Below are 23,085 nucleotides of genomic sequence, written 5' to 3' on the forward strand. Positions count from 1 at the left end.
TGGCCTAAGCCCCAGCTCCACCACGTGCCGGCCGTGCAGCCCAAGACATCTGCTTAACTTCTCTAAGACCTGTTTCCTCACTGTAAATAGGGTTGGTGACAACCTACGCCACAGGTGGACAGTGAGGATTAAATAGTTGTGTGTATGGCATTTAGGGAAGTACCTGGTACTGGGAACTGCGCACATCCAAGCACCTTCAGTCCAGTAATTTTTACTGAGCCTCTACTACATGCCAGGTCCTCTTTTAGACCTGAGGCTACAGCAGTGAGCCAGCTGATAGATACCTGTGCCCTCCTGGAGCTGGTATCTGACACACATCAATACATATTAAGGAAGGCAGAAATGAATAAAAAATACAGTATCTCAGGCTGGGTGCGGTAGCTCATGCCTGTAATCCCAGCACTTTGGGAGGCCAACGAGGGCGGATTACCTGAGGTCAGGAGTTCAAGACCAGCCTGGCCAACATAGTGAAACTGTCTCTACTAAAAATACAAAAAAAATTAGCCAGACGTGGTGGCACTTGCCTGTAATCCCAGCTACACGGGAGGCTGAGGCACAAGAATCTCTCAGAGGCTGTAGTGAGCCGAGATCGCACCACTGCACTTCAGCCTGAGGCAGTGAGACTCCATCTCAAAAAAAAAAAAAAAAAAAGTATCTCAGATGTAGATAGAGTGCTGCGGGGGTTTCACTGTGGTCATGGAAGACTTCTTGGAAGAGGTGACATTTGAGCTAAGGCCTGAGTGATAAGATGGAGGCCAGCACACACCATCTAGGGTGGGAGACTCACCGATGCAAATGCAGGAAGGAGTTTGGAGAGTTTCAATAGCAAGGCGGGTCAGGTGGATCAAACAAGACAAGAGAGATGGGCCAAAGAGGAAGGTGGAGTAGCTCAGGCGGGGTCTTGGGGGCCTTGATGACCACTTTACGCTTTTACTCTTAAGATGAAGCCACAGCCGGGCGCGGTGGCTCAAGCCTGTAATCCCAGCACTTTGGGAGGCCGAGACGGGCGGATCACGAGGTCAGGAGATCGAGACCATCCTGGCTAACACGGTGAAACCCCGTCTCTACTAAAAATACGAAAACTAGCCGGGCGAGGTGGCGGGCGCCTGTGGTCCCAGCTACTCGGGAGGCTGAGGCAGGAGAATGGCGTAAACCCGGGAGGCGGAGCTTGCAGTGAGCCGAGATCCGGCCACTGCACTCCAGACGGGCGACAGAGCAAGACTCCGTCTCAAAAAAAAAAAAAAAAAAAAAAAAAAAAAAAAAAAAAGATGAAGCCACAGACCTCTGAGGAGGGGTGGGTCACCAAACTGAGGCGCTCACAGGTCCCTCTGGCTGTGTGGCGAGGATGGAGAGCAGGGAGCCAGTGAGGAGGCTTCCGGGGTTAACCAAAGGGGAGGGATCGGGGAGCAGGGCCAAGGTGGGGTCAGGGAGGAGAGAGCAGTGGGCAGAGTCTAGAAACCTTTTTTGAGACGGAGTCTCGCTGTGTCGCCCAGGCTGGAGTGCAGTGGCGTGATCTCCGCTCACCGCAACCTCTGCCTCCCAGGTTCAAGCGATTCTCCTGCCTCAGCCTCCCGAGTAGCTGGAATTACAGGCATGCGCCACAACGCCCGACTAATTTCTGTATTTTTAGTAGAAACGGGGTTTCACCATGTTGGCCAGGCTGGTCTTGAACTCCTGACCTCAGGTGATCCGCCTGCCTTGGCCTCCCAAAGTGCTGAGATTACAGGCATGAGCCACTGCACCTTGCCAGATTCTGGAAATATTCTGAAGGCGGTATTGCCAGGGTTGCTAATGAAGTGGATGTGGATGACAAAAAAGTCGAGGCTAACCTGAAGGGTTATGGCCTGGGCAGCCAGGAAAATGTCCTGGGATGGGCGTGCCTGAAGAGCGGGTGCAGGCAAAGCGATCAGAGAACCAGGTGGCTTCCCTGAGTTTGCGATGCCCACTGGGCCCCTACCTGGAGCTGCAGAAGGGACAGCTGTGTGGGGAGCTGGGGACTGAGGGGTGAGGCTGGGGCTGGGGTCAGCTCGAAGGAACCCTCAGAGGGTGACTCTGTTCTGGGTTGTCCTGGAGGGAGAGAATTCGGCATCCTCTCAGCTCCCCTGGTGGCCCCCAGGCCAGCCTCCATGTGCACTGGGGGGTGGCTGGGCACTTCCAGCCACGGTCTTTGCAGCCACAGACCCTTTGAGGACAGCGCCTCCGAGCAGTTGCCCAGCAGCTCCTGGAAAGCCAGGCATCTCCCTTGTGCACAGATCCACAGAGGCCTTTGTCCTGACCATTTATTGGGGACTTTTTGCTCAGCACTGTGGGAGGGAAGGAAGGAGGGATGGAGGCCTCTTCCTCTGCTTCTCCTGTCCCCAGAACCGTAAAGTCCAGAGGTCCTGTTTCCCACTGGAACCCCTCAATGATAACAGGGTCAGTGACTGACTCAGGCAGCAAAGACAGAGGAGAGGCAGACCCCAGGGTCTAGGGGCCTGGGCGTGGAGCTGACGGGAGGAACGCAGATGTTAGGACAGGCTCAGGAGCACAGGTCCCAGGTGTCCGGGGTCTCCTGAGCTCCAGGAAGCAGTGACGCCCTCTAGGGCTGCCGAGGGTGGGTTCTCAGCTTACAGCAGGCTGGCCAGGTAGCCCAGGCTTCCGGCGCTGATTGGGGCCGATGTACTGGAGAGGCACGTGGGTGGGGGCTGTGATCCGATCGGTGCCAAGGTACGGCTGGAGGGCAGGGGGCACGAGCACTGAGCCGTCCTGGGGACAGAGCAGACCTCAGGACACTGCAGATGCCCTAGCCCTCCCCCGCACTGAGCTGCCTTAGTGGGACCCGCCACCCCTCACCTTTTGCTGGTTACTCTCCAGGAGTGCGATGAGAAGGCGGGGGACAGCACAGGCGGTGGCATTCACCTGCGAGACAGCCATGCTCGGAACCAGGTGCCCACCCCAAGCTGGGCCCGGGGATGAGCCAAGGTGGGTGGGTTTAGGGTGGCAGAGGCTGCGGGTGAGGGCACGCGGGCAGGAGGCTGTGTGGGCCTCACCGTGTGGGCAAACTGCAGCTCCCCAGCCTCGGTCTGGAACATGATGTGGAGGCGGCGGCTCTGGAAATCTGTGCAGTTGGAAGCACTGGTGACCTGGCGTGGAGGAGCGGCAGGCTGAGTGGATCAGGGATCGGGGGCAGGCCTGTCCTCCTGCCCACCCCGTCCCCAGCAGCACAGGGCTCACCTCTCCAAAGCGGCCTCGGCCTGGCATCCAGGCCTCAATGTCAAACTTGCGGTAGGCAGGGAGGCCCAGTTCCTGCGTGGGCATGTCCAGGACCCTGCAGCCACGGACAAAGGCGTGGGGAAGGTCAGCGGGTGAGAGGAGGAGCAGGAGGAAGAAATGGAAACAATGGAAGAGAAAGCAGCCAAAAAGCAGGAAAAAGCCCAGGAGTTTGAGACCAGCCTGGGCAACATAGGGAGACCTCATCTACTCAAAAAACAAACAAATAAAAAGGAGGAGATGATAGTGGCAAAGGAGAGAGTTGTGAGGCCAGGGGTGGTGATGGTAAAGGTCGCATATGGAGGAGGAGGCACAAAAGAGGTTGATGGGAGCGGAGGAAAGGCACGTGGCAGGGTCTGCCAGCTGTTCACAGCGGCCATTCACACATTTGCACCTTCTAGGCACCCTCAGTTTTTTTCTTTTTTGAGACAGAGTCTAGTTCTGTTGCCCAGACTGGAGTGTAGTGGCGTGATCTCGGCTCACTGCAACCTCCACCTCCCAGGTTCAAGTGATTCTCCTGTCTCAGCCTCCTGAGTAGATGGGATTACAGGTGTGTGCCACCACGGCCCACTAATTTTTATATTTTTAGTATAGATGGGGTTTCACCATGTTGGCCAGGCTGGTCTTGAACTCCTGACTTCAGGTGATCCGCCTGCCTTGGCCTCCCAAAGTGCTGGGGTTATAGGTGTGAGCCACCATGCCCGGCCTTTATTTATTTTTTAGAGACAGGGTCTCACTCTGTTGCCCAGGCTAGAGTGCAGTGGCATGACCACAGCTCACTGTAGCCTCCACCTCCTGGGTTCAAGCAATTCTCCTGCCTCAGTCTCCCAAGTACCTGGGACCACAGGTGTGTGCCACCATACCTGGCTAATTTTAAAAAACGTTGTAAAGACTAGCTCTCGCTATGTTGCCCAGGCTGGTCTCTAACTCCTGGCCTCAAGCAATCCTCCTGCCATGGCCTCCGAAAGTGCTGGAATTACAGGCGTGAGACCCCACAGCCGGCCTATGCTCCCAGTTTTTTACAATGGGTCATCCAGAAAAGAAGTCCACATTTGTCAGCCTCTCTTGAAAGCTGCATGTGACTGACAGGGTGAGAGGAAGTGGAGGTCACAACCTCCGGCTCCCCCTTTTCCCACCCCCACTTCCCGCCGGAAGGTGAAAAAGCATCTTGGGCTACACAGATGAGGCAGTGGCCCAGAGAGAGGGGGAGCAGCAGGAGGAAAGAAGCCTGGGTCTCCACCCTGCACACTGTGTGCTGTTCATGCTGCTATTACAGTCCTGTGAGGGGCCACTGGCCCATGGCAGACAGACTGGGATCCTGTATATGCTCCTGTAATCCTTGTACAGGAAAATGGGGGCAACAAGGGGGCTGGAGAGGTGGTTCCAGATCGAGGAGCAGCTAGCCAGCCCCTCATCCCTCCCCTACCCGACCCCCGCCATCCCTGGGACCCTGGCCCCTCTCCGCACCGGAAGTGCAAGCCCAGCTCCGTCAAGATCTCCATCTGAAGGGACAGGAACTCCTCCAGCAGCTGTGAGCTCTGCTCCAACCCAGGGCCTGTCACCCCAAACATCTCCACCTGGGACAGAGGGCACAGGAGTCAGGAGGCTCTGAGCTCTCGGGGTGACCCCCCACCCCAGCCCCGTTTAGTCCCAGCAACACCAGCCTTGGTGAAGTGGTGCACTCGGTACAGCCCCCGGGGTTCCTGTCCCGTGTTTGTCTCCGCCCGGTAGCAGGTGCTGGAACAAACCATCCTGGCAGAGAGCAGGGAAAGTCAGGTCAAGGAGGGAAGAGTGATTGTCACAGGTAGGGTCAAGGTCTAAGGAAACCAGGTGTCACCTGACTGGCAGATCCCTGAAGGCCACGGTGTGGTCCATGAAGTAGCCTGGGAGGAAAAACCACAGGGTGAGCCAGGGCTGCCAGTGCCCAGAGGAAGCGTTTGGGAGAGTAAGAGGCACTCCCTCTGGTGGATGCAACCCCAGGTCAAGGCCCAGGGCTGGACTGCCACTGTACTGCTGTGCAGTTAACAACCTACACAACTGTACATGTTGGCCCTGGGGCTGCTGAGCTGCTCTGGGCAGGTGGTCACCCCCTGCGCTGCCTGGATGCTCCCAGTTGTCCTTCCACATCCTCCTGCTCCTCCCCACCACCCACCCACCACCCACCTCCTCACCTGCAAGCCCCACCTCCGCTGTTCCAGCCAGGTTGAGATCTTCGAAGCGAGCAGGGTCGATGTTGTAAATGTGGGATGGGTTGGCATTTGGTGTCATCCCACAGCCTTCCTGGGGGAGGCAGCCAGGCCACAGGGGTCAGGGGACAGGTAACCCTGGCCTCTCTCGTTTTACAGTCACAACCCCAGCTCCTCCCCTGGACACATCTGGAGCCACCCTGGCCTCCCTGGTATGGCCCGGCCCCCTCAGCCCAACCCCAGGGCGGTCTCCTCAGGTCTCCCTGCCTCGGGCACCCACGACAGGGCCTGACACCCAGGTGGGTGACGGGAGCGGAGCAGAGAGGTCTCACTCACAAACACTGCTCCTCGGAGAAGGTCTGGCACTGTCATGGGGGTGAAGCCCTGTTCAGGGGAGAGGATGAGTGAGCAGAGCTGGGACCCCTACCAGACCCAGACCCCAAACTCAGCCCCGAAGAAGGGGTGCTGCAGAGGGAGCCAGCAGCTTCCAAAGCCCCTTCCTCCTCAGACGAAACTGAGGCAGGGGCTGGCACAGTGGCTCACACCTGTAATCCCAGCACTTTGGGAGGCTGGGGTGGGCGGATCACCTGAGGCCAGGAGTTTGAGATCAGCCTGGCCAACATGGCGAAATCCCGTCTCTACTAAAAAGACAAAAATGAGCCGGCATGGAGATCGTGCTACCGCACTCCAATCTGGGCAACAGAGCAAAACTCCATCAAAACAAAAAAAAGTTAGCCAGCATAGTGGTATGTGCCTGTAATGCCAGCTACTTGGGAGGCTGAGGCAGGAGAACTGCTTGAACCCAGGAGGTGGAGGTTGCAGTGCGGTGAGCCAACATTGCGCCACTGTACTCCAGCCTGGGTGACATAGTGAGACTCCGTCTCAAAAAAAAAAAAAAAAAAAAAAAAAGTACAGATCTGGCCACACTCTCCCCTGCTTAAAAGCCTCCCATGGCTCCCTAGTACCCTCTGGAAATGTCTGAGTCCCTCACTGTGACCAGTGCTCCATGTGACCAGTCCCTGCCTGTTTCAATGGATGCTATGATCCCCAAATGCTCCCTTTATACCACAAGCAGGCCGTGAGGTGCCAGGACTCCAAGCACAGGCTCTAGGCCCAGCTCCAGACTGGCTGTGGGACCTTGGGCCAGGTACTCCCCTCTCTGGGCCTCAAGCCCTCTCTCTAAAGTGGGAATGATGACACCACCCACTTCATAAAGTTGTTGTAAGGACTGAATGTGTCAGTGATGCACATGAAGCTCTGAGAGTAGTGACTAGAGCAGAGCAGAGGTCATCCCCATCCCCGCTGGGCCCTCTGAGCTCAGCTTCGATGCCACCCCCTCCAGGCAGCCCTCCTATCTTGGCCCATACCCGGCGGAGAAGCTTGTTGAATGTGAAGTTGACCAGTCCGTGCTGCAGGAGGGCTCCAGCCCCGCGCAGGTAATAGGAGCGGTGGCCAGACACGTGGGACAGGCGCCTAGGAGACAGGCAGACAGGTGGGTGCACATGGGCCAGGCTGGCAGGGAACGTGGGGACGCAAACACCCGGGGGAAGAGGCCCAGCTACTGGGTGGGGCTGGGGCATCAAAGATTCATGGCACTTCCACATCTCACGCTGAAGCCAATGAGGCAGGAGCCAGCTGTCGGGGTGCTGGCAGCTGGGAGAGGGGCGCTGGGAGCCGGGGGGGGCTCACTTCTGACGGATGATGTCGAGTTTCTCGCCAATTTCCAGGTGGCCTCGGGGTTGGAAGGAGAAAGCTGGATGTGGGTGAAAAGCACCGGTGTAAGGCAGTGGGGAGAGAGGGATGGGGCCCAGATAAAAGCTTCCAGAGACAGCAGGGAGGAGGGATGGTGAGAGAAAGTAAAGGAGGGGCAGGAGAGAAGGGAGAAGAAGACATGGAAAGAGAGGGAAAGGGAGTGAGCAAAGGGAAGAAAAGAGAGACGGAGAGAGGGAGAGAAAAGCAGAGACAAGGAGAGGAAATGAGAGGAGGCAGAGACGGGAATAAGAGGAGGGGGTGGGGAAGGCAGAGCTAGACACAGGAGAGAGGCCAGAGGAGATGGAAACACCACGAGGAGGGGAGGAGGAGAATCAGAGAGAAGGAGGCACAGAGTTGGAGAGAAAAAGCCCCGGAGACAGGGACTGAAGCAGGGGGGTCAGAGAGAGAGACAGAGACAGACAGAGATACCACACTCCCCCACTCCACACAGATACAGACACCACAGACACACACACCACTCCCCACACCACACACACAGACACAGACACAGACACACACAGACACAGACACACACACTCCCCACAAACTCAACACCAACACAGACACACAGACACAGACACACACACTCACCCACACTCACACACAGACACAGACACACACAGACACAGACACACACACTCACCCACACTCACACACACAGACACAGACACACACAGACACAGACACACACACTCACCCACACTCACACACACAGACACAGACACACACAGACACAGACACACAGATACAGACACACACAGATACACACACACTCACCCACACTCACACACACAGACACAGACACACACACTCACCCACACTCACACACACAGATACAGACACACACAGACACAGACACACAGATACAGACACACACAGATACACACACACTCACCCACACTCACACACACAGACACAGACACACACAGACACAGACACACACACTCACCCACACTCACACACACAGATACAGACACACACAGATACAGACACACACACTCACCCACACTCACACACACAGATACAGACACACACAGATACAGACACACACAGACAGACACAGACACACACAGATACAGACACACACATAGACAGACACACACAGATACAGACACACACAGACAGACACAGACACACACAGAGACAGACACACACAGATACAGACACACACATAGACAGACACACACAGATACAGACACACAGATACAGACACACACAGATACAGACACACACAGATACAGACACAGACACACACAGATACAGACACACAGATACAGACACAGACACACACAGATACAGACACACACAGATACAGACACAGACACACACAGATACAGACACACACAGATACAGACACAGACACACACAGATACAGACACACACACACACAGATACAGACACACACAGATACAGACACAGACACACACGATACAGACACACAGATACAGACACAGACACACACAGATACAGACCACACACAGATACAGACACAGACACACACAGATACAGAACACACACAGATACAGACACAGACACACACAGATACAGACACACAGAGACAGACACAGACACACCAGATACAGACACACAGATACAGACACAGACACAACAGATACAGACACACCAGATACAGACACAGACACACACAGATACAGACACACACAGATACAGACACAGACACAACAGATACAGACACACAGAGACAGACACAGACACACACAGATACAGACAACACACAGACAGACACACACAGATACAGACACACACAGATACACACACACTCACCCACACTCACACACACAGATACAGACACACACAGACACAGACACACAGAGACACAGATACAGACACACACAGATACAGACACACACAGATACACACACACTCACCCACACTCACACACACAGATACAGACACACACAGATACAGACACACACAGATACACACACACTCACCCACACTCACACACACAGATACAGACACACACAGATACAGACACACACAGATACACACACACTCACCCACACTCACACACACAGATACAGACACACACAGACACAGACACACACATCACCCACACTCACACACACAGATACAGACCACACAGATACAGACACACACACTCACCCACACTCACACACAGATACAGACACACACAGATACAGACACACACAGATACAGACACACACAGATACAGACCACACATAGACAGACACACACGATACAGACACACACAGACAGACACAGACACACAGAGACAGACACACACAGATACAGACACACACATAGACAGACACACACAGATACACACCACACAGATACAGACACACACATATACAGACACACACAGATACAGACCAGACACACACAGATACAGACACACAGATACAGACACACACACAGACAGACCAGACACACACAGATACAGACACAGACCACACAGATACAGACACACACACAGATACAGACCAGACACACACAGATACAGACACACACACACACAGATACAGACACACACAGATACAGACACAGACACACACAGATACAGACACACAGATACAGACACAGACACACACAGATACAGACACACACAGATACAGACACAGACACACACAGATACAGACACACACAGATACACACAGACACACACAGATACAGACACACAGAGACAGACACAGACACACACAGATACAGACACACAGATACAGACACAGACACACACAGATACAGACACACACAGATACAGACACAGACACACACAGATACAGACACACACAGATACAGACACAGACACACACAGATACAGACACACAGAGACAGACACAGACACACACAGATACAGACACACACAGACACAGACACACACAGATACAGACACACACAGATACAGACACACACATAGACAGACACACACATAGACAGACACACAGATACAGACACACACAGATACAGACACACACAGATACAGACACAGACATAGACAGACACACAGATACAGACACACACAGACACAGACACACACAGATACAGACACACACAGAGACAGACACAGACACACACAGATACAGACACACACAGATACAGACACACACAGAGACAGACACACACAGAGACAGACACAGACACACACAGATACAGACACACAAAGACAGACATGCACACAGATACACACAAAGACACACAGATACAGACACATAGAGACAGACACATATACACAAAGACACACACACAGATACACACAGACATAGATACACACATACACACAGCCACAGAGCTACAGACACAGACATACACACACAGAAACACACAGATACACAGACACACACACACATAGATACACACACCGATACACACACACACACAGATACAGAGGCACACAGACATAGACACACACAGATACACACACACAGAAATACAGACACACACATAGATACAGACACACAGAGACGGACACACACACACAGATACAGAGGCACACAGATACACACATGACACACGTCACACAACACATACCATACACAACACACACTCATACACATACAATACAATCACACAACAATGAAAACCCAAGGGCCGCCTCTCAGGGACAGCTTGAGCCCGGCCAAGGCAGGAAGCTGGAGCCACCTCCTGTACCGCCAGGAGTTCTCCAGGCTCTAGACATGTTCCCAGACCCCAGGGGCCCCCACCCCGAGACCCCAGAACCCCCACACCACAGGGCTTGTCAGCTCCCAGGCCTGGGGTGTGGCCCACCTGGCTTGTCTCCGACCACGTGGAGTACTTGAGCCTGGCTCTCATCCCCGACGGGCTGCAGGGAGACAGCAGGAGTCACGGGAAGGTGGCACTAGGCGGGCCCCTGGCCTCCCTGCCACCCAGCACGGTGCTTACCACGTCTGGGTGGGTCTGGTTGGGCAGCTTCAGCGCCTGCAAATAGAACTGCTCCTCAAGCTGGGCCTCCCTGGGGTACAGGGGAAAAAGCTTCTTCCGGATCTCCCGGCCACGTGCCCGCAGACCCTGGTACCTGGGGTCCTGGGGGCAGCACAGGTGGGGTCAGCCTGGGAGAAGGTCAGGACTCCCTCAACCAGTGTGAGACCTTGATCCTGACTGGCAGAGCCCCTGTGGTGGACATTCATACCTCTTCTCCAGACCCAGCATCCTGAATGTCTCTGCAGGAACTTCCCTCACCATCACATGGCAGGTTCGTGGGGAAAAGAATCAGGCCTGGCCAGCTAGAACATTCTGTTGCCTTGGCCACAATGACTGGCTCAGAGACAGGCACCTGACGCCAGCTGAACTCATGAGAATCAGCCCCAGGACTTTAACCGGAGCTATCAGGAAAGTGCTTGACTTTGCCTCCCACTTACAGAAGGACAGAAAGCTGGCCTGGGAATGGGAGGAACACAGGACCAAACATGGAGCCAGCGCCTGGATCCAGCCGTACCTGAAGCCAGTTTTAGTTCCATGCATCAATAGAGCCTATTTTTTTTTTTCCCCTTAGACCTGTTTGAGCTGTTTTCTGTTACAAAAGTGGAATAGTGACTGGCAGGGTATCCTCCCTGCCCACCCCCAACCCTGGATAGGACATCAACTCTCCACAGTACCTGCTGCACTTCACCACTGTCCTGGTTTGCCTGGTAGAAAAGAGACAGGGTGGGTGATTAGGTTGATAAAGTCAAGGGTGGGGAAGAGAAAAAAGAGTGAAAGGTCAAACAAGGCCAGAGGATCTTAGTCTCCTGCTCTGTCAGTGCCTAGCTGGGTCCCTCTGCAACTCTGTGCTTCCGTTTCTCTATTGCTAACACTACAAGGAGGCAAGATAATTAACAGTAATTACAGCTGCAGCTCCATGTAGGAAGTGCTGCCTCCATGCCAGGCTCTATGTACAGGGCTCTCCCATGCCATGATTTCTTCATAATCCACTTTAGGAAGTAGGCATTCATGGAAACCTTGTGATAACGGTTTGGCTGTGTCCCCACCCAAATCATATCTCAAATTGTAATTTCACCTGTTGAGGAAGGGACCTGGTGGGAGGTGATCGGGTCCTGGGGACGGTTTCCCCCATGCTGTTCTCGTGATAGTGAGTTCTCACGAGATCTGATGGTTTAAAAGTGTTTGGCAGTTACCCCTCTGGCTGTCTCCAGCCACCCTATGGAAGACAAGGTGCCTTGCTTCCCCTTCTGCCAAGATTGGAAGTGTCCTGAGGCCTCCCAGCCACGTGGAACTGTGAGTCAATTAAACCGCTTTTCTTTTCTTTATAAATTAGCCAGTCTCAGGTATTCTTTTTTTTTTGAGACGGAGTCTTGCTCTGTCGCCCAGGCTGGAGTGCAGTGGCGCGATCTCGGCTCACTGCAAGCTCCACCTCCCGGGTTCACGCCATTCTCCTGCCTCAGCCTCCTGAGTAGCTGGGACTACAGGCGCCCGCCACCACGCCCGGCTAGGTTTTTTTTTTGTATTTTTAGTAGAGACAGGGTTTCACCGTGTTAGCCAGGATGGTCTCGATCTCCTGACCTCGTGATCCGCCCGCCTTGGTCTCCCAAAGTGCTGGGATTACAGGCGTGAGCCACCGCACCCAGCCCAGTCTCAGGTATTCTTTATAGCAGTGTGAAAATAGGGCCGGGCGTGGTGGCTCACACCTGTAATCCCAGCACTTTGGGAGGTTGAGGTGGGCGGATCACCTGAGGCCAATAGTTGGAGACCAGCCTGGCCAACATGGAGAAACCTCGTCTCTAAAACCTTATACTAAAAATACAAAAATTAGCCGGGTATGGTGGCACATGCCTGTAATCCCAGTTACTCGGGAGGCTGAGGCACAAGAACCCCTTGAACCTGCGAGGTGGAGGTTGCAGTGAGCCAAGATCGTGCCACTGTACTCCAGTCTGGGTGACAGAGTGAGACTCTGTCTCAAAAAAAAAAAAAAAAAAAAGAAGAAAATGGACTAATATACCCTGTTTGTAGATTTGAAAATGGAGGCTCGGAGAGGTAAAGTCTATCAGTGTGCATTTGAGGGCCTGCACCCAAGGCCCCTTGACATTCTGAACCTTCCATGATCCTAAGCAGCTGAGGGAATCGAACAGCCTGGGTCTGAATGTTGGGCACCTACATGCTGTGAGCCCTTGGGCAAATCTCTGCCCCCTCTGAGCCTCAGTATCCCCATCTGTGAAGTGGGATGATAACAGGAGCTCCCTGGGCAGGGCTGTTGTACAGCTTTCCTGAGAAGATGAGTTAGCACTCAAAGAACATTCAATGATCCATTGTGTTGCTTTCATTGACTATCCATGACATAGACAGCCCGAGGCCGGCCACTCAGTAGGTACTGGGAGATGTGATTCTCGGTGGGAGAGGCCTCCAGACAGAGTGGTGAAAACCAACTGCCTGGGTGCGAACCTGGCCTCTCCTCCCACTTCCTGGCTGTGAGACTTAGGTACTTTTTCTGGTTTTTTTTTTTTTTTTTGAGACGGAGTCTCGCTTTGTTGCCCAGGCTGGAGTGCAGTGGCGCGATCTCGGCTCACTGCAAGCTCTGCCTCCTGGGTTCACGCCATTCTCCCTCCTCAGCCTCCTGAGTAGCTGGGACTACAGGCGCCTCCCACCACGCCCAACTAAGTTTTTGTATTTTTAGTAGAGACGGGGTTTCACCATGTTAGCCAGTATGGTCTCGATCTCCTGACCTTGTGATCCGCCTGCCTCGGCCTCCCAAAGTGCTGGGATTACAGGCTTGAGCCACCGCGCCCGGCTCTGGTTGTTTTTTCTTTGAGACAGGGTCTTGCTCTGTCACCCAGGCTGGAGTGTGATGGTGCGATCATAGCTAACTGCAGCCTCAAACTCTTGGACTCAAGCGATCTTCCTGCCTCAGCCCCAGAGTAGCTGGGACCACAGGCGCGTACCCCCATACCCAGCCACTTAGGCCCTCTTAGGGCCTCACTTTTTCCCAGCTGTAAAACTGGGTTTGTATTGTTCCTATGTCACAAATGGTTGTGAGGATTAAGAGTACGGAAAGCTCCTGGTGTGGTGCATAGCGATGTCTACACAAAGGTCTGCTGTTGTTTTTATGATTGTTTTTAAGCCCTCTGTGGCAGACACTGTTGGTTGTCTAACCCAAAATCCCTCCTTCCAGGCTGGGCACGTGGCTCACACCTGTAATCCCAGCACTTTAGGAGTCCAAGGCAGGCGGATCACCTGAGGTCATGAGTTCGAGGTCATGAGGCCAACACGGTGAAACCCCATTTCTACTAAAAACACAAAATTAGCCAGGCGTGGTGGCACATGTCTGTAATCCCAGCTACATGGGAGGCTGAGGCAGGAGAATCACTTGAACCCAGGAGGCGGAGGGTGCAGTAAGCCGAGATCATGCCACTGCACTCCTGCCTGGGTAACAGAGTGAGACTCGGTCTCAAAAAAATAAAAATCAAATAAAGATGCCTTCTTCCTCCTTCCCCACAGAACTCTGACTCAGTTCACCCTTCAGGGGAAGTGGGCCCAGCTGGACGCTGGCCTCTGATCAGCCTATGCTGGCTGCTGGAACTCCATTCCTCTGGCTGACAGCTGGAGTGGGTGGGGGTCTGGGCCCAGGGGACATGAGGGGACTCTGCTAGATGCTTCAGGAAAGGTGTACTTGCTCCTGAAAAAGGAACTCAAGCCAGAGAAGTCTCCATCTCCTTCCCCTGGCAGAGTCATGTGAGGAGATGCTGGACTACAGCAGCCATCTGGAAACCCTGATGGGGAAACTGAGGAAAGATCAGTGCAGTGAAGTTGCCGGTGCAGAGAGAAGGAAAGGACCTGGGCCGGGGATGCTGGAAGAACCGCTAATTAATCAACCCTAGGGATGCCAGGGCCCTGCACGGCTCGCTGTGTGAGGTAATGCATGTCCATGTTGTTCAGGCTTGTTTGTTTATTTATTTATTCATTGATGGAGTCTCGCTCTGTGGCCCAGGCTGGAGTGCAGGGGTGCCATCACGGCTGACTGCAACCTCCCAGGTTCAAGAGATTCTCCTGCCTCAGCCTCCCAAGTACTTGGGATTACAGGTGCCTGCCAGCATGCCGGCTAATTTTTGTATTTTTAGTAAAGATGGGGTTTCACCATGTTGCCCAGGCTGGTCTCAAACTCCTGACCTCAGTTGATCCACCAACCTAGGCCTCTCGAGTAGCTGGGATTACAGGCGTGAGCTACCGCGCTAGCCTGTTCAACCTCTTTAAATTCAGTTTCCTGTTATCTGTGTCCAGAGACACCCTCGTGGCCACTCCCCACCTACTCAGGTCCCCACGCTCACCAGCAGGGCCCGCACTGCTTCAGCCACAGCTGCCTTCTCTTCCTCCAGGCTCCGGATCTGCTCCTGCAGCTGCCTCAACTCCTGCCATGTCGAGATCTGGGGTGGATGTAAGAGGAAAGGAGGTGAAGCAGCCATCGCCCCTACCCTTCTCTCTCGAGCCCACTGGCCATCCGGACCTGCGGTGGAGTGAGGCAGAGATTCCTACCTAGCCCTCATGGCCATCCTCCCCTCCTCCCCTTCAGTACTGGAGTGCCTTGAGGTTCAGCTGGCCACACAGTGCCCAGAATTCAGACATATTGGCCAAGCACAGTGGCTCATGCCTATAATCCCAGAACTTTGGGAGGCCGAGGTGGGTGGATCACTTGAGATCAGGAGTTCAAGACCAGCCTGGTCAACATGGTGAAATCCCATCTCTACTAAAAATAAAAAAATTACCCAGACGTGATGGCAGGCACCGGTAATCCCAGCTACTCAAGAGGCTGAGGCAGGAGAACTACTTGAAACCAGGAAGCGGAGGTTGCACTGAGCCGAGATCGTGCCACTACACACTCCAGCCTGGGTAACAAGAGTGAAACTCTGTCTCAAAAAAAAAAAAAAATCTCTAAACTAGCACTTTAAAAAATCATGGCTGGGTGCAGCACTTTGGGAGGCCTAGGTGGGAGGCTTGCTTGAGCGAGTGCAGGAGTTCCAGACCAGCCTGGGCAACATAGGGAGATCTGCTTCTACAAAATTTTTTTTTTTTTGAGACAGAGTCTCACTCTGTCACCCAGGCTGGAGTGTAGTAGCACGATCTTGTCTCACTACAACCTCTGCCTCCCAGGTTCAGGCGATTCTCCTGCCTTAGCCTCCTGAGTAGCTGGGACTACAGGTACGCGCCACTGCCACCTGGCTAATTTTTGTATTTTTTAATAGAGGCAGGGTTTCACCATATTGGCCAGGCTGGTCTGGAACTCCCGGCCTCAAGCAATCTGCCTGCCTTGGCCTCCCAAAGTGCTGGGATTACAGGTGTGAGCCATAGCACCTGTTCTCTACAAAAAAAAAACTTAAAAAAATTAGCTGGGTGACAGATTGACACCGTCATAAAAACAAAAAAACGATTAAAATATACATAATATGGGAGGCTGAGGCAGGTGGATCATCTGAACCCAGGAATTCGAGACCAGCCTGGGCGACATGGAGAAACCCTGTCTCTACAAAAAGTAGCTGGGCATGGTAGGACGCTTCTAATCCCAGCTACTTGTGCACTGCTGTTGGGAGTGTATATAAAGTGGTACAGCTGCCATGGAACTTGGTACACCAGCCTGGCCAACATGGTGAAACCCCATCTCTACTAAAAATACAAAAATTAGGCAGCTGTGGTGGCGCATGCCTGTAATCCCAGCTACTCGGGAGGCTGAGGTGGGAGGATTGCTTGTGCATGAGCCTGGGAAGTCTCACAGAGCCTGAGAGGCTACTGGGAGCCAAGATCACGCCACTGCACTCCAGCATGGGTGACAGAGTGAGACCCTGTCTCAAAAAAAAAAAAAAAGAAAGAAAAATTTTGTTTTTGAGGAACTGCCATACTTTTTTCCATGGCAGCTATACCACTTTGTATATACATTCCCAACAGCAATGCACAACGATTCCAACGTTTCCACAGCACAATTCTTGCCAACACTTGTCATATTCTGTTTTGTTTTTAATAATAGCTACTTGAGGCCGGTTGTGGTGGCTCACACCTGTAATCCCAGCACTTTGGGAGGCCGAGGCGGGTGGATCACAAAGTCAGGAGTTCGAGACCAGCGTGGCCAAGATGGTGAAACCCCGTCTCTACTAAAAATACAAAAATTAGCTGGGGGTGGAGGCGGGCACCTGTAATCCCAGCTACTTGGGAGGCTGAGGCAGGAGAATTGCTTGAACCCAGGAGGCAGAGGTTGCAGTGAGCCAAGATTGCGCCACTGCACTCTAGCCTGGGCAACAGAGCAAGACTCCATCTCAAAAAAACAAACAAAAAACAAGTAGCTACTCAAATGCATGTCTAAACTACCACTTTGAAAATGAAGAGAGCAGCCAGGCACGGTGGCTCACGCCTGTAATCTCAGCATTTTGGGAGGCCGTGGCAAGTGGATCATTTGAAGTTAGGAGTTCGAGACCAGCCTGGCCAACATGGCGAAACCCGTGTCTACTAAAAATACAAAAATTAGTCGAGTGTGTTGGTGCACGACTATAACCCCAGCTACTTGGAAGGCCGAGGCACGAGAATCGCTTGAACCCAGGAGGCGGAGGTTGCAGTGACCCGAGATTGCGCAACTGCACTCAGGCCTGGGCGACAGAGGAAGACGGTCTCAAAAGAACAAACAAAAAAAACCGTTCCCCCCCAAAAAAAACAACTAGCACTTTACAAATGAAAGAGAATATAATTAAAGAATAAGAATGCATCACACATGGTAAGAGCAAGCATTGTTAATGAAACTAGTTTCAATTTTGGGTGTGTGTCTGCATCAGGATGTGAAATGTGTTTCTTACTCTTGGCCACAAAGTTTGAAAAACCCTGCTAAAGGATGTGACGCTCTAAATTATCTACATGGCCATCAAATGGAATTTCCCATCCTACCTCCAGGCTTTTGTATATTCTGGTCCCCTACTTGGGATACTCTTCTCCCCTCTTCCCTGGCAATTTCTCAATCCATGGATCTTTGTTTAATGCCACCTCCTCTGAGAAGTCCTCCCAGGCTGTCCTCCACTTTGCCTTCACAGCATTTGCCACAGATTATAATGAGTATATATCTGTCTCTATGAATTCGATTACTCTAGGTAGTCAAATTTACCAGAGATTGTAATTAGTATATATGTACAGTTGTATGTTAAATGTCTTTTAGCAGGGCATGGTGGCTCACATCTGTACTCCTAGCATTTTGGGAGGCCAAGGCAGGTGGATCACTTGAGGTCAAGAGTCTGAGACCAGCCTGGCCAACATGGTGAAACCCCATCTCTACTAAAAATACAAAAAGTAGGCAGGTGTGGTGGCACGTGCCTGTAATCCCAGGTACTCGGGAGGCTGAGGCGGGAGAATCACTTCAACCTGGAAAGCAGAAGTCTCAGTGAGTCCAGATCACACCACTGCACTCCAGCCTGGGGGACAAGAGCAAAACTCCATCTCAGAAAAAAAAAAGTCTTTTGCTAGACTGTGAACTCAGATCATGAGAGGGCCCAGTGGGGTAGTTAAGATTGTGGGGTCTGGGTGTGGTGCCAGTGATCTCAGCATTTTGTGAGGCCAGAGTGGGAAAATCACTTGGGCACAGGAGTTCAAGACCAGCCTGGGCAACATAGTATGTCCCTGTCTCAACAAAAAATACAAAAGGTTAGCCGGGCGTGGTGGTATCTGTCTGTAGTCCCAGCTACAGAGGAGGCTAAGTGGGAGGATTATTTGAGCCCAGAAGTTCAAGGTTGCAGTGAGCTAGAATTGTACCACTGTACTCCATCCTGGGCCACAGAACAAGACCCTATCTCTTTTTTTTTTTGAGACGGAGTCTCGCTCTGTCACCCAAGCTGGAGTGCACTGGCCAGATCTCAGCTCACTGCAAGCTCCGCCTCCTGGGTTCACGCCATTCTCCTGCCTCAGCCTCCCGAGTAGCTGGGACTACAGGCGCCCGCCACCTCACCCGGCTAGTTTTTTGTATTTTTTAGTAGAGACGGGGTTTCACCGTGTTAGCCAGGATGGTCTCGATCTCCTGACCTTGTGATCCGCCCGCCTCGGCCTCCCAAAGTGCTGGGATTACAAGCTTGAGCCACCGCGCCCGGCCAAGACCCTATCTCTTAAAAAAACAACCAAAAAAAGTGGATTCTGGGCCAGAAGGCACAGGTTAAAATTCCCACTCTGCCACTTCCCAGTTGCACGACCTAGCGCAAGTGAATTAGCTTCTCGGAGCCTTAGTTCCTCTGATAAAATGGGAGAAATAATGGCACCTACTTCATAGAGTTGTTGTGAAAATTAAACGAGGTTAAAGTGAATAAAACACTTCAAACAGGCTGGTAGGGGAGTCCAAGAGAGGAATGGGAAGACGTGAGGACCCCACTATCCTTAGCACCTCAACACAGAGATATCGTGAACTCGGTCCTAATTCCCTTTTATAAGTGCTAGCAATTTTATTATTATTCACCACATAATTCAACATGCCAGTTGCACCTTAAGTATCAGGTTAATAGAACCATCCACTAATGGATTCATTCATTCATTAAGTAACTATTTAACTGCCTGCTATGTGTGGCGGAGGTGCAGAACTCTCCCTACCTCACTCTCCAAAGGCAAGAGCTCCATCACACCCCAGCCCTGACCCCGTCCGATTCACACTTGGCTCCCCATTTTCCTTTGCGGTCTTAGGGAAAGGCTGCCATGAAGTTGGAGCACGGAGGGCAATGTCACATCGCAAGTTCCTAGACGACAGTAGGTACCCAGTGAGCAGTATGAAACAAGCGCATAATGCGTGTCTAGGACACAGTAGGCATTCTTGGCACATAGTAAGGCCTCAGCACTCACTGGACAACTGGCACATAAGTGGGTGCCATGCACAAGACGTTGGCTAACTTGGGAAGGAACTAAAATTCCTATAATAGGTTCGCCCCCTGCCGGAGGGCATCTTGCAGACCCAATTCTTCCGCAAAACAAACAAGCTGTTCAGGCCGGCCGGCGCAGGCACACTCACGATAGCGGGCAGGTCAGCCGAGCGCAGCTCCCCCTTGCGGAGCTCCAGGGCGCGTGCGGCTTCTTCGGGGCATGCGCAGAACCACTCTATGGCCAGCTGAGGGAGTGCACTGTAGCCCTCGCGCGCATGCTCATACAGGAGGTTCCGGTTTCGTTTCTCTGTAGCAAAACTTCTCCTTGGACTGTTGTTGGCGATCCAGCCTCCATAGGGCCGGAGACCCCGACGAGTCAGCAAAGGCCACAAGCGCCGCGCCATGGACGCAGCCATCTTGGACCGGGGACAAGGCGGCACTTCGTCCCGCCCACCCTGCGTTTAGGCCAATTGCAAAGCAGCGATCCTGATCTGACGAGCCAATCAGATCCTGAGGGAAGGTCGCCCCGAGATAGAGTAGGTAGTCGCCCAATCGTCGTCTGTGTCCCGCCTCTTCAGTGACGCGAAGGCAGAACCAGCCAATCCCTGCACGGATAGCGCCCGGAAGAGGCTAGAGGCAGGATTCATCGTGTCCGCGACCTTACCGCTAGGGCCCGTGAGGTTGGTGGAATCCTGGGGTCCTCCAAATCTACCAGGCCCTCTCCCCAGTTTCCCACTTCTTCCTGTGTGCAAGCGAGAGTGGCTGGGTCCTCGGGAGCCCACTCAGAGCGAGGCTAAATTTACGGAGGCACTTTCTATTAGCACCATGAAGGCCTTTGGTTAGACCTATAGAGGTATTTCCTTTGATTTAACCCAGAAGGTCCTGAGAGCGGATCGGCCAGCATTTGCAGATCGGCCACTTTTCCCTCCTTTCTGAGCCTTTTATCCCTACCACAGGGGCGGCCCAGGAGGCAGGATGTCCTGGTCTGGCCTTCTCCGTGGCCTCAACACGTCCCTAACTTGTGGTAAGTGGGGGACTCGGGCTTCAGGAACGAGGCTAGAGGAGGAGGGTTATTCGCTCTGGGACTTTTGTGCCTCCGTCGGAGCCCCGAGGGAAACGGGGGTGGAAAAACACGGTGGGGTTTTAGCGGAGCTCGGGCTGCTAGAGGTGGGAAGCAGCTGCATGGAGGGCTACTGCGTGTCAAGCGGAGTTTCGGTCAGTTTTATTATTTATTTATTTAAGATCTCCCTCTGTTGCCCAGGCTAGAGTGCAGCGGTGTAATCACAACTTACTGCAGTCTCGACCTCCTGGGCTCAAGTGATCCTCTTGCCTCAGTCTCCCAAGTAGCCGGGACCACAGGCCTGCAGAACCACAACCAGCTAACTTTTTGGTATTTTTTGTAGAGACGGAGGTCTCCCTGTGTCGCCCAGTCTGGCCTTAACTCCTGAGCCCAAGTGATCCCTCCACAGCCTCCCAAAGTGCTAGGATTACATGCATGAGCCACTGAGCCTATTATTTTAAACAGCATTAAAAGTAATGCTTCCTGGTCGGGCGTGGTGGGTCACCCCTGTAATCCCAGCACTTTGGGAGGCCGAGGTCAGGAGTTCGAGGCCAGCCTGACCAACACAGTGAAACCCCGTTTCTACTAAAAATACAAAAATTAGCCGAGCGTGGTGGCGGGTGCCTACAGTCCCAGCTACTCAGGAGACTGAGACAGAAGAATTGCTTGAAACCAGGGGGCAGAGGTTGCAGTGAGCTGAGATGAGTCACTGCTCTCCAGCCATGGGCAACAGAGCGAGACTTCGTCTCAAAAAAAAAAAAAAAAAAAAAAAAGAATGCTTCCTTGAATAATAAAGAAGAGTTACTTTTGTCTGTAAATAAACTAGACATGAACAAATGCATCCTTGTAAAGTGCTTGAAACAATGCCTAAGACACCAAAATTGAGTTGATACTACACTAAGATCTGCTCTCTGCCTTACTAACCGCTTTCGGCCCTTTCCAGGCCCAGCTCTGGTTCCCCGGCTCTGGGCCACCTGCTCCATGGCTACCTTGAACCAGATGCACCGCCTGGGGCCTCCCAAGCGGCCGCCTCGGAAGCTGGGCCCCACGGAAGGCCGGCCGCAGCTGAAGGGTGTGGTCCTGTCCACGTTCACCCGCAAGCCCAAGAAGCCCAACTCGGCCAATCGCAAGTGTTGTCGAGTGCGGCTCAGCACGGGCCGCGAGGTTGTCTGCTTCATCCCCGGGGAGGGTCACACTCTGCAGGAACACCACATTGTCCTTGTGCAGGGCGGCCGCACCCAGGACCTGCGGGCGTCAAGCTCACCGTTGTGCGTGGCAAGTACGACTGTGGCCACGTGCAGAAGAAGAAGTGACAGCTGGGGCCACGGTGGGCTGGGCACCCTGCAGAACATGAACCTTCCGCTCCGGGCTACCACAGGGTCCTCTGATGCTGGCCTTGCGCCTCTAGAGGCAACCACTCATGGATCCAAGTTCTGGCTCTGCCTCTTCCATCAGGACCATGTTAAGCTATAGGAGGTGTGGGGGTACAAAGGGTGCCCTTCTGTAAACACCCTGGCTCCTGTGTTTAGAGGGGTGGGGATGAAGGACCTTTTCTGCTGGGATGAGACATGTACTGCCCTCTGCTGGGAAGGGGTTTAATAAACATCCTGGCCTTGCGATGTGAACCCTTGTGGAGTATTTGCCCTCCTTGTGGCTGTGGCAATGGACATCTCTGAGCTTCAGTTTCCTCCTCCAGAAAATAATAGCTCCATTGGTGGTATCTCCTTTATTTGGCTTGTTGAAGATTAAATTCGATGCTCTATGTGCATAACACGCACGGAGGGCTATTGTTTATTTTTATTTTTTTTAGACAAAGTCTTGCTCTGTTGCCCAGACTGGAGTGCAGTGGCACGGTCTCAGCTCACTGCAACCTCTGCCCTCGGGTTCAAGTGATTCTATGCCTCAGCCTCCTGATAGCGGGATTACAGGTGACCATCACTACGCCTGGCTAATTTTGTATTTTTAGTAGAGACAGGGTTTCAACCATGTTGGCCAGGCTGGTCTCAAATCCTGAGCTCAGGTGATCTGCCCACCTTGGCCTCCCAAA

At 53.0% G+C, this 23,085-nt stretch overlaps 2 protein-coding genes across 8 annotated transcripts; one reads left to right on the forward strand and one right to left on the reverse strand.

Annotated features, from left to right (window-relative positions):
* Positions 1 to 643: 643 nt before the first annotated feature.
* Positions 644 to 20,555, reverse strand: SARS2 (seryl-tRNA synthetase 2, mitochondrial). Of its 7 annotated transcripts, none has more exons than XM_033226127.1 (17): positions 20,128 to 20,419; positions 15,446 to 15,541; positions 11,786 to 11,815; positions 11,073 to 11,213; positions 10,938 to 10,992; positions 7,125 to 7,188; positions 6,803 to 6,908; positions 5,772 to 5,819; positions 5,421 to 5,529; positions 5,087 to 5,132; positions 4,914 to 5,001; positions 4,717 to 4,826; positions 3,214 to 3,307; positions 3,030 to 3,122; positions 2,833 to 2,898; positions 2,611 to 2,745; positions 644 to 769 (listed from the first exon to the last, which is right to left on the reverse strand). In XM_033226127.1, the coding sequence occupies exons 1-17, from the start codon at positions 20,392 to 20,394 to the stop codon at positions 695 to 697; spliced, it is 1,623 nt and encodes a 540-aa protein (XP_033082018.1). In that variant the 5' UTR covers positions 20,395 to 20,419; the 3' UTR covers positions 644 to 694. The 7 variants fall into 7 exon arrangements, with proteins under 7 accessions (XP_033082018.1, XP_033082022.1, XP_033082023.1 ...); XM_033226131.1 differs by lacking the exon at positions 20,128 to 20,419 and adding an exon at positions 19,716 to 20,052; XM_033226132.1 differs by lacking the exon at positions 20,128 to 20,419 and adding an exon at positions 12,187 to 12,327.
* On the forward strand, positions 20,416 to 22,366 carry MRPS12 (mitochondrial ribosomal protein S12). The gene is given in 4 exon segments (XM_033226145.1): positions 20,416 to 20,658; positions 20,935 to 21,002; positions 21,982 to 22,284; positions 22,287 to 22,366. Coding segments are annotated over 3 exon segments (417 nt in total). The 5' UTR covers positions 20,416 to 20,658; positions 20,935 to 20,953; the 3' UTR covers positions 22,352 to 22,366.
* Positions 22,367 to 23,085: the final 719 nt, after the last annotated feature.

This window comes from Trachypithecus francoisi, unplaced genomic scaffold, assembly GCF_009764315.1.
Source record: "Trachypithecus francoisi isolate TF-2019V2 unplaced genomic scaffold, Tfra_2.0 Lachesis_group12, whole genome shotgun sequence".
NCBI lineage: Eukaryota > Metazoa > Chordata > Mammalia > Primates > Cercopithecidae > Trachypithecus > Trachypithecus francoisi.

What these genes read in the sequence shown, in the direction of transcription:
- SARS2 (XM_033226127.1), bottom strand. Translation starts at nt 20,394, where the DNA reads ATGGCTGCGTCCATGGCGCGGCGCTTGTGGCCTTTGCTGACTCGTCGG. An exon ending in ACCAGACCCACCCAGACGTG is followed by an intron (nt 10,993 to 11,072) that starts GTAAGCACCGTG and finishes GTCTCCCTGCAG; the next exon opens with CCCGTCGGGGATGAGAGCCA. An exon ending in GGCTACCTGGCCAGCCTGCT is followed by an intron (nt 770 to 2,610) that starts GTAAGCTGAGAA and finishes CTCCCACCCTAG; the next exon opens with ATGGTGTGTGCTGGCCTCCA.